The 11,038-nt window shown below is 43.7% G+C and overlaps 1 protein-coding gene across 1 annotated transcript; it reads left to right on the top strand.

Annotated features, from left to right (window-relative positions):
- Positions 1 to 10,421, top strand: b3gnt2a (UDP-GlcNAc:betaGal beta-1,3-N-acetylglucosaminyltransferase 2a). The gene is made up of 3 exons (XM_030057320.1): positions 1 to 222; positions 7,046 to 7,156; positions 8,839 to 10,421. The coding sequence occupies exon 3, from the start codon at positions 8,857 to 8,859 to the stop codon at positions 10,060 to 10,062; it is 1,206 nt and encodes a 401-aa protein (XP_029913180.1). The 5' UTR covers positions 1 to 222; positions 7,046 to 7,156; positions 8,839 to 8,856; the 3' UTR covers positions 10,063 to 10,421.
- The last annotated feature ends 617 nt before the right edge of the window (positions 10,422 to 11,038 follow it).

The raw sequence follows: 11,038 nt of genomic DNA, 5'->3' as shown, positions 1-11,038 counted from the left end.
CTCACACACTCACACACACTGAGAACACACTCCTGTGTCAGTTCTCCACAGTGAGCAGCGATGTGACCCACATTTCCTCGGATGTGTCGGAGTGGAAGCGGGCGGCGGGAGCAGAAAAGTCGGTGCCGAGGTCAGCCGCTCTCCGTTTGTCCGCCGGCGCGTCTCCGGAGCTCCAGGAGCGGCTGGACGCGTGGCCGTGCGGAGGCAGCGTCCCTCAGCCAGGTAGACAAACCACACGCAGCCTGTTGCTTGGCACACGGCTCCCCTCTGCTTTTATCAGCCATCAGACTGGATTTTGTCCAGTGAACCTCATCTGACAAGTTAATTATTCTTCGAAATGACAGAGCAGCGGAGAAAGGGCAACTTTGGCTGCAACCTTTGTTTTGTTTTTTTTTTTATGACAACTCCTCCTTAAACTTTATTCTAGCCACCACCAGCCTGCAAGCATGAGCTTCAACATGACAAAACACACTTTTTCTTATTTGAAAGTGGCTTTGCATCATGTGTGTGTGTTTGTGTGTGTGTGTGTGTGTGTGTTTGTGGGGGAGTGCCTTTTAAGGTCGCTTTAAAGTGACTATTTGTGGAGATCAAACAGATTCAGAGGGAAGTGAGATCAAATGTCAGCTGACTCATAGAAATAGACTTAAAAAATAGTCAGCCACCAAGCATGTTCAAACACATCGACACATCCTGCAGCCTGGCCGTGTGTTACCCAGAAAAAAATGTAGCCCGACCTGTGAATGTGCCAGAAACATCCCGGTTGTTATTCCAGGATCATAATTTGTGCATAAAAGTACCTTTGTGAGATTTAATCCAAAGGGTTTTTATTCACAATAAGAGACTCGCTGGAAAAGTCACTGCTGTATCAGGATGATTTTACTTGGTGTCTCTTTTCCCTGTTTTCCTGTTTTCTCTTACTTCCCCCTTTTCTCTTCTCTCTCTCTCTCTCTTTCTCTCTGGTTTGGCGAATGCAGAGTCCAGCAGAAACAGTGCATTATGATCTTGTGAATGACAGCTTTGTTACAGTACACCTGAACCAGCCTGACCTCAGAGCTGTAAGTAGCAGCCTCTGTGCGCCGCCGAGCCTGTTGGCACGCAGGAAATTCGTTTTTGCCCTGAAATGAACTTGTTCCTCTCTTTTCTCGGCCGCTGTGAGAGCGACTGCCGCACATCAGTCATCCCTTCAGCCTCATGCAGGCCCATGCCGGAGGGCCGCAGAGGGTCACAGCCGTCAGACATACTGATTATACACACATGGCGTCCTAAGAAGAAGTTTTGGACCTCATTTGTTGCTGTGTGCAGCTGTGTTCCCCTGGAAACCTGCTGTGATGCCTTCATGGAGATCCACTGGAGGACACGGCTGTTGGTTTAATGACACTGATTAGGTTATACCACTGAAACACAGCAGAGTGAGTGTGTGAGAGAGAGTGTGTGTGTGAGTGAGTGTGTGAGTGCACTGCAGGCTGCAATAACACGCCTTCAGTTTGCAGGGGCTTTACAGAAAAGCTCATTGTGGAGCGGCTGGAGATCCAGGCAGTAATGCTCCGAGTTAAAGGGCTGCAGCTAACAAATGATTTTCATCATCGATTAATCTGCCGTTTATTTTTGTTTGCAATTAACTGATTAGTCACTTAGTCCATAAACAACAAGTTCAGAGGTGGAAAAGAGAAGAAGTAGATAGATAGATAGATAGATAGATAGATAGATAGATAGATAGATAGATAGATATACTTTATTGATCCCAACCAGGGAAATTCTCGAAGTAGAAGTAGAAGTAGAAGTACTGTTCCTCTGCTGGTATGTGACTGCAGTAGAAGTAGAAGTACTGTTCCTCTGCTGGTACCTGACTGCAGTAGAAGTAGAAGTACTGTGCCTCTGCTGGTATGTGACTGCAGTAGAAGTAGAAGTACTGTGCCTCTGCTGGTATGTGACTGCAGTAGAAGTAGAAGTACTGTTCCTCTGCTGGTGTCTGACTGCAGTAGAAGTAGAAGTAGTGCAGTAAAAATGTCCTGCAGTAAAAGTCCAAAGTGTCTCATTTCAAATGTCCTGGCAGTAAAAGTGATATTTTTCCCTTTCCCCACACATTTTTCTGCCAGGTGAGTCAAAATGGTCCTCGCTCCTATATAGTGCAGCTTTTACTGTGAAATTTGAAAAGGATAAAAAGTAGAACCAACAAAGTAGAAGCAGATTTCTCTTATCATCTTTGCTCAATGAGTTTTTACACTGCAAAAACGCAAACTCTTACCAAGATTATTTGTCTTATTTCAAGTCAAAAATGTCTTATTTCTAGTCAAAATATCTCATTACACTTAAAATAAGACATGATCACCTCAGAAGTAACTTGTTTTTAGACAATTTTCACTTGTTTCAAGTGAAAATTCACTTGAAATAAGTGAAAATTAGCTAGAAACAAGAAACAAATTTTGCCAATGAAACAAGCAAATTTTCACTTGTTTCAAGCAAATTTTCACTTGAAACAAGAGACAATTGTCTAAAAACAAGTTACTTCTGAGGTGATCATGTCTTATTTTAAGTGTAATGAGATATTTTGACTAGGAATAAGACATTTTTGACTTGAAATAAGACAAATAATCTTGGTAAGATTTTGAGTTTTTGCAGTGTATTGTGAAAGGCTCCCCAGTCTGTCACTGATCATCTGTTCTCTTTAATGGATCTGATTTAAAATGAAGTGAAGGACAAAACTCAAGCAGAATATGGACTGAAGGAGTGACTTTTAGAAATATTCAAAAAGTACAAGTACACAGAGACACTACTTAATCACAGTAAGGTGAGTAAGTGCAATTAGTTCCTTCCACTGCTGCACACTAAATACGTTTACTGGGAGTAATGTGACACGTCCGTTGACGGCGGTGTCATGTGACCTTCAGGGAGTCTTCCGCCCACCCTGCAGCTTCAAATTCGAAAAACATTTATCAAACAAATACAAATATAATAATATTAAAAAACCTTGTATGTGATCAGATACTTAGGCTTATTTTTAGTTTTTATGAACCTCTCATTTTACTCGTGCTCTCTGTGTATCTGCTCCCTCTCCATGATGCACTGCAGCACTACATTGTGGGATCACAGTGTGTACCTGCAGTACCAGTGCACTGAAAATAAATGAAGTTATACGTTGTTTATCCCCGTGGGAAGATTCACCCTCTGAATGACCCATCCTACATACTGGGAGCAGAGGTCAGCCACGGTGCAAATACTCTGTAGGATGAATTTTGCATGCTTTGCATATTCATGCTTTACATACAAACAGTGTGAACACAGGCCAGACTCTCACACGGCCAGAGTGAGACCACTGCAAGCTTTTGGGACAAGGCTAATCTAAGACCTGGTTTACCTCAGTCCAGGGTTTAGATTAGGTCAGGGCTAAGAAACAGAAGTGAAAATGTCTGAGCTGAATCCGGTAGAATCCATTCCCAGCCTGCTCACAGCTGCAGAAACCAGCAGACATGAAAATGAGCAGGAATTTCCCTTTAAGGCCGCGGCGACACACTGAAGCCCTTCCTGCCCGTTTGTTCTGAGTCTGACCGAAGTGTCGGCTGAAGGCCCGCACTGGAAATGTGTAAATATATTCTGCGGCGATGTCATCTCGCCTGTGTCTTGGTCCAGGACCGCTCACGCCGCCTCATGCTTGTGACACGAGTGTTTGTTCAGCAGGAGCGTCCAAAACAGAGAGTCTGTACTTTGCTCTGCCTTTGTTGTTCAGTTTCAGCGCGTTCTCTCGCTTTACTGCAGACAGCTGCCATGCAACGCTGAGTCAGAGTCTGCAGAGCAACATGAGAGGTCTGCCGCTTGTTGGATATGACACTTTATGTATGTGTCCCTATAACACGTCAGTATTCACCTCTGTTGCCACGTGAAAAACTTGGAACTTAATTTTGGTGATTTTCAAATTTTAACTGCTTACTGTTCTGCCAACCTGCCGACTTACTGTCTTCCCTTGACCTTTGACCTCCAGATGTGTGAATGAAAATGGGTTCTCTCCCCTTTGCAGACACGCCCACCTTCTGCTAATCCCATGCAGTTTGGGCCCCAAAGCCTGCAGTCCACATGTGTTCTTGTGGCCTGTTGTAAAATGGTGTGTGTGTGCAGACTGGGGCCTAAACAGTCTTGGAGCTGCATCAGTTGGCTTTGACTGGAAAGCTGAGACTCTTGTGGATTCAATGAGCCACATTTGATTCCTGTGTGATGATGCTGGCCCCCATAGCAGCCATTTCACTGCAGGCAGAGACTTTTGTCAAACTGGACGTCGCTGTAGAACATGACCTCTAGTGACCTCTAGGAGAATCAAAGCCTCATCAAACTTTACACACACAAACTAGAGAGCGAGGCCGTTCAGACAAGCTCTGCTTCTCCAGCTGGAAAATCTATATATCTATAAATATAATATATATATAGAAATCTATAAATATCCTATGTTTTTGACACCATGAAAGCCCTGATACCAAATCTATGGTGTTCTTCAAGGTCTTGGTGTCCTAATCTGATACTTTGGAGGGATATTTTTTTTTTTTTTTTACGTTTTTATTAGTGATCAAAAATAATTGAATTTTGCACCAAATCTGTATAACAAATGGCATCAACACAAAAATTGCTGCAACAACTTATGGCACATAATTAAAGATGGGAATGGCTTCGTATACTTCCATCATAAGGTTCTAACTCTTATATACTACATATATAATAAATTTAAAATAAAAAAAAATAAAAATGAATAAAAATAAAATTTCACATAACCAAAATGCAATGTTTACTACAGATTTATGACTATAATAACCTGACACAAGGTGCTGAGCTGCGGCATCTGTGTGGAATCTACTGCCGACCTTTTATTTCCCCGTGAAGCTCCACTGCCCCTTCACCAAAATGGGTCTAAGAAAGGGCCTGTATGGTACGGGGTTAAAGGAACAGCCAAAATTCAGAAAAGATACTGTCCCATTTAGTGCAGACAGTTTCTGTGTCCCGTCTGTCTCCTCTCACCCTGACACAGCTGGAGTGGATGTGTGTCGTTTGTTTTGTGGAGCTCAAACCGTCAAGAAACTATTTATTTTCCTGCCCACAACGAGTAGAAGTCATAGATTCAGTCTGCTGCTTTTCGGAAATGCAGGAAATCGTTCGCTGGTCGCTGTTTTTGGAAAGAGCTGCTGCTGTTGAGGTGACGTGTTGTCTCAGTGTCGGCGTGGGTTTCCTCCAGGAGCTGCGACTTCCTCCCACACAACAGAGACATGCAGGTCAGGTGAACTGCACACGCCAAATCTCCTGTCAGTCTGTGTGTGTGTGTGTGTGTGTGTGTGTGTGTGTGTGTGTGTGTGTGTATGTGTGTGTGTGTGTGTGTGTGTGTGGTGGACTGGTGACCTGTTCAGTTTCCCACCGTGCACAGGGAGATGCTCCAGCCCCGCACGACCCTAATAACAATAAGTTTGAAAATGATGAATGAATGAATGAATGAATGAATGTTGCTGTTGGGTCACGTTTAGATTTTTGTCCGTCCCCATCAATCCCTGTCCAGCCCCGTCGCATCAGGGTGAGGAGAGACGGACCAAACCACACACAAACTACTTAGATGGATAGATTTTTTCCTTTCTTGTCATTTTTGGTTGAACTGTTCCTTTAACTTCACTTTAAGGATTTCCTCTGTGGAAACCAGTTCAAGCCCTCTTCTGGATAAAGTCGAAAATGCATCTCAGTCAGATTCAAAATGAGGACATGTTGGAGGCAGGATGTTTTCACTCATTAGCAGCGTGATGCTATATTAGATATTGATATTGATATTTCTGCACACTCCACAACTCGCCGAAGGGAGAGATTCTGATTCCAACTAACCAGAAAAGCTCATTTCTGAATTTTGGTGTCTTTTATTGCATAAGGGAGGGACCAGTAGATAAAAATATAAAAATAAACTCTCATTTAATGTGATATTTTGGTCCTAAACTAGAATTTACTAGACTAGAATTTACTAAAAGACAACAAATGTTGAGCTCAACAAGTTAAAAAATACTGTAAAGTACCAGGCATAAAAGTGTATTTATTGTAAAAGTGTATTTATTGGATTGTATTGTATTTTATAGTGTATTTAGTTGCAAGTGAGACACTGTGCAAGAGTTAGGTTGCAACATTCATTTTTTTTATGTGACGTTATGAGAGGAAATGTGCTTTTTTTTTTGCATTCCCTTGTAATAACTTTTGTGTTGCAATATGTTTTGCTACTTCCCTTCCTTCTGAGCTGTGTGTGTATTTCCCCCAAACCTGCCGCTCCCAGTGCAGCGGTACGGTGTCCCAGTATGGATCAGCTCTGGGAATTTGACTTTGAAGTGGACATTAACTCTGCTGACACAGTGCTGCTGCTCTACAGGCACAGTTATGTGATTAGGTAAAGTGAACCTAAACCCATTCTCAGACCGAGAGACCTCTGCACTGGGAGCAGCTCAGAGGAAAGAGACACACAGCTCAGAAGGAACAGAACGGAAGTAGAAAATAATTGCAAGGTAACACCAAAAAAATCTCGCCGTGAGCCTTCAGGAGCTCTGTGGATGATCCAGCCAGAGACCCATGAATGTGTTACATCTGTTGTCTGAGTGTTGTCACTTTTGCTTTTTGGCTGCTCTCATCATCAAACTGTGAAGAGGCTACTGTATTTGCAGCTGCCAGTCTTCACATCAGTCCCTGTCCAGTGAAACGAAGCCAGAATGAAAGTTCAGTACTGCATTGTTTCATGAGACTGGCACCTTCAATCCAAAGCAGCTTTCATGTTAAATTTTCCTGTGCTTTAATGACATATAGTGAAGATTTTGCACTTGGCGTTGAACGTGTCATAAACTGTCAAGCTCAGTGGAAATTGGGCGAAAGCTGTGAAACCCAGAGGAACTGAGTCGGCCACGCCTCCGCTCGGAGAGATTTCTCACGCAGGAGAAACGGATGAAAGAAAGTCTCGTCAGTTTTGACCAGTCGTGCGGATGCTGTGTTGATGTTGACGTGTGTGTGTGTGTGTGTGTGTGTGTGTGTGTGTGTGATGTTTGTCTGTTTCCAGATGATTCCCGTCAGTACTTCCTGCTGCCCGTCTCTCTGCGTCCACATGGGCTGAACAGAGCTCGGAGTTTCCACCACACCCAACTGACCAATCAGATCCCACCAGTCACAGGTAACATCATGCATATATATATAAATATATATATATATACATATATATATGTGAAAAACAGTGACATATTATTTGCAAACAACCTCAAGTGTTTTTTTTTGTTTTTTTTTTAACCTGAGATAGGTGGGATTAACAGCATCAGGACAATTCAGGTCGAGATTGGCAGAAAATAATTTTGATTGCCTGAATTTACCTCTCGATGACCCTGACTCTGGTGAAAAGTTTATTAATTTGCTTTCAAAGTAATAATTTGAAACATTTTCATATGAATAAATGTCAGCTGTGTTACTTTCTGTCGCTCATTGCGGTGCTACAGCATTGATCCGGTCTATATATCTACAGAATATGGACAGACCTTTCACCTTTGAACACCTTTGAAGCATAAAACTGTGCATTGTATTGCGTATACTATATATGAATAGAACCATGGCATAACTTGTGTCCCTGCTAACACATCCATAATCCCTCCACAATGCAGTTACACAGTCTACAAAATGGCTATAATTGTGTTTTCACTTTTGCGTCAGCCTTCATACAAAAAGATCATTATAAAACAAAAACAAAAAAAGCCAGTGACGTACATTTAGATCATGTTTTATATTTGTTTTGCTGCAATTCGTCCACAAAACAGTGTCTTTTTTTTCATTGTCATCATTCAGTAACAGAGTGTTTGGGAAGGCACGGTGTAGTTACATCCATTATGTCTGACACAGCTCTTGCTGCTTGTACCCAGAATTTATTAACACACACACATTCCCGCATCGTGTATGTGTGTGTGTAGGTTTAAGTGCACATAGGCACTTGTTTTTCTTTGGAGACAAATAAAACCTGTGAGTAACTTTATGATTTAGCAATTGATATTTATAACTACATGAGGTGAGTGGAATATTACTGTACACAGTAGTGCGACAAAAACAGAATAAAACTCATTTAACAACACCAAAGTCATTAAATAGGTATGTTATCTACCATAAAATATAAGGATTCATTCATAGTTATTGTCCCATACCTGCAACAAACACAGTCAATATACGTCACAAATAATAGAGAACAACAGTGACATCATGTGGTGCAACTGTTCATTTCAACAGAGTAAAAACTACAGAGTTCCTTAACTAAGTAAGTGAAACTAGTTGTCACTAGTTGTTCTTCCAGTTGCATTCCCAGGTAATGAACTTGGTGTTCGATTTGAGAAAGGTGGTTTATGCAATATGCATGTGCTCTGTTGTGTGCAGCCTTAAATACAGAGTGACACAACTGGTGCTGCTGGTAAATTGGTGTCATGTGCACGGCTGAATTGGAAATGTATGATGCGGCTCTGTCACTGCTGGAGGAAGAGAGGAAAGAGGAGGAGGGGACCAGGAGGGGAACGAGGAAAAATGTGCACGGGCCCATTCCTGGAGGATTAGGGAAGAAAAAGCAGCCTGGTATGCAGCCGGTCTGAGCTCTGAAACCACACGGTGGAAACCAGGCCTGCCACTGACCTGCCTACACCGATTCATGTTCTCTTCTTGCTAAACTCTTACCTGGCTGCATCTATGTTTCTGAATGCCCCTTTATATCCTGCGCTTGTTGTAAGTCTCCAGCCTCGGCTAGTTGTGGTCATGTCAGCACCAAATCTGCAGCCTTTTGTTTCTTGTAAAGTTTTCAGTGGTTGATGTACTCTGTTCTCCTCTGTCCAGGCCCAGAGGGAAGCCAAGATGTCTGTGGGCCGCAGGAAAGCCAGGGTGCTCTGCGTGACGATGATATTCAACATCTTCATCTGCATCCTGGTGGGCATTTCGTGGAACCTGAGCCACAGCAAGAGCGGCCAACAGAAGGTCCGAATCCCGTCCGAGAGATTCTGGCGCCGGCAGACGGTGAGTGAGTCTTTCTGGAACAAGGAGCAGCAGCGCCTGGACTTCATTTACAACCCCGTCTTCAAGATGGCGCTGTCCAACGACTCCCTCGCCAACCTGCCGGATTGGCTGAATGACACCGGACCCCTCGACCCCTGCGAGCCAGACCGCAGGGTCTCCACGCAAATCTGGGACTACAATTCTTTGCCGCAGCGCTTCCAAGACTTCCTGTTGCACATGCGCTGCAGGACGTACCCCATGCTGATCAATCAGCTCCATGTCTGCGACAAGAAGCCCTACCTCCTGTTGGCCATCAAGTCGCTGGCTCCCCACTTTGACCGGCGCCAGGCAATTCGAGAATCCTGGGGACGGGCGGGCGTCTTAGCCAACCGGGTCATAGCAACGGTGTTCCTCCTGGGCAACGCCACAGCTACGGATCACTTCCCCGACCTGTCGTGGATGCTGGACCACGAGGCAGAGCTTCACAAAGACCTCCTCCAATGGGACTACAGGGACACCTTCTTCAACCTCACCCTCAAGGAGGTGCTCTTCCAGCAGTGGTTCAGCCAGCACTGCCCGCACGCCGAGTACGTCCTCAAGGGTGATGACGACGTCTTCGTCAACACTCTGCGAATTATTGACTTCCTGGAAGGTCTGCCAAAGACCAGAGCCAAGGATCTCTTCATGGGCGATGTCATCAGCAACGCTGGCCCGCATCGAGACCGGAAACTTAAGTACTTCATCCCAGAGAGCGTGTTTGTGGGTCAGTACCCGCCCTACGCAGGGGGCGGAGGGTACCTGTATTCTGGGAATTTGGCGCTGCGCCTTTACAACGTATCCCGGCAGGTGGCGCTGTACCCCATCGATGATGTCTACACCGGGATGTGCCTCAAAAAGCTTGGCCTTGTGCCAGACAAGCACAAGGGCTTCAAGACATTTGACATTGAGGGGAAGTACAGGGACAACCCGTGCATCTACCGGAGTCTGATGCTGGTGCACAGCCGGACGCCGCAGGAGATGCTGAGGATTTGGTCGTGGCTCGTCCGTCCTGAGCTGGACTGCCAGTGAGCAACTGTGTTCAAAGACGCTTATTTTGTTCTTTTTAGTCCTTTTCTATGATGGCGTGTTAGTGCCATTGTAGGGGGGAAAATATTATGGAGCCAGGTGGCATGGGGTGATATTCTTAGGAAAAAAACTCAGAATTTCCAAGATTAAAGTGATACATTTACATGAAAAAAACTCACAAATTTACGAGAAAAAAACTCTTTTATGGAACCACATGTGCAGACTGTGCCATTCGCTGTGTATCACGCCTGCAGCTGATGACCTCATCAAATTCTACTTTGCAAATGTATTTAGTAACAAGGAAATGCTGGTGATTTTAGCCAAGAATCACAATATTGTTTTCTTCTGAATCAGCACAAGCCACGGCAATGTCTCTTCAAAGTCCAGATGCTGATGAGAAGATTGTGATTCTTGGCTCAAAAAAAAAAAAAAGATTATTTGTTTTGGCATTGCTGCTTTATTTGACAGTCACAGTGGAGATAATCTCAGAATTTTTTTGTTTTTTTCTCATATTTGTGTTTTTTTAGTCATAAATATACCACTTTAATCTCAGAGGATATCCAAGTTTTTTTCTCATAAATTCACACCTTTAATCTTCAATCAAATCTCAGTTTTTTTCTCAGAATATTCCCCCTCCTTCACTGGCTCGGTAATTTTTTTTTCCTACAATGGCACTAATACACTGTCATACTTTTCAGCACCTTTCAATCATGTGAAATCCTCACATTCGATCAAAATCACTCACCAAAAGTGTTTTCCTTCTCCGGAAGCTGTACTAGTTTCTGTCCTGTGTTCCTGACGGCATTCGGTGAATGGGTTCTTTGCAACGTGAATTTTAAATCTGCTGTAAACGAACAAGCATAATCTCTCATTTTCATGTGGGTGTATGAACTCGACATCCCCGGGCATTTGAAACTCTTTCAAATCGTCAAACTGAACCACGTGGTGCTCTGTCTGAGAACACGGCTGTTTTGCTCAC

The sequence above is a fragment of the Myripristis murdjan genome, chromosome 1 (genome assembly GCF_902150065.1).
Source record: "Myripristis murdjan chromosome 1, fMyrMur1.1, whole genome shotgun sequence".
NCBI lineage: Eukaryota > Metazoa > Chordata > Actinopteri > Holocentriformes > Holocentridae > Myripristis > Myripristis murdjan.
The sequence above is the reverse complement of the archived record's forward strand: the minus strand, read 5'-3'. Positions and strand labels throughout refer to the sequence as shown.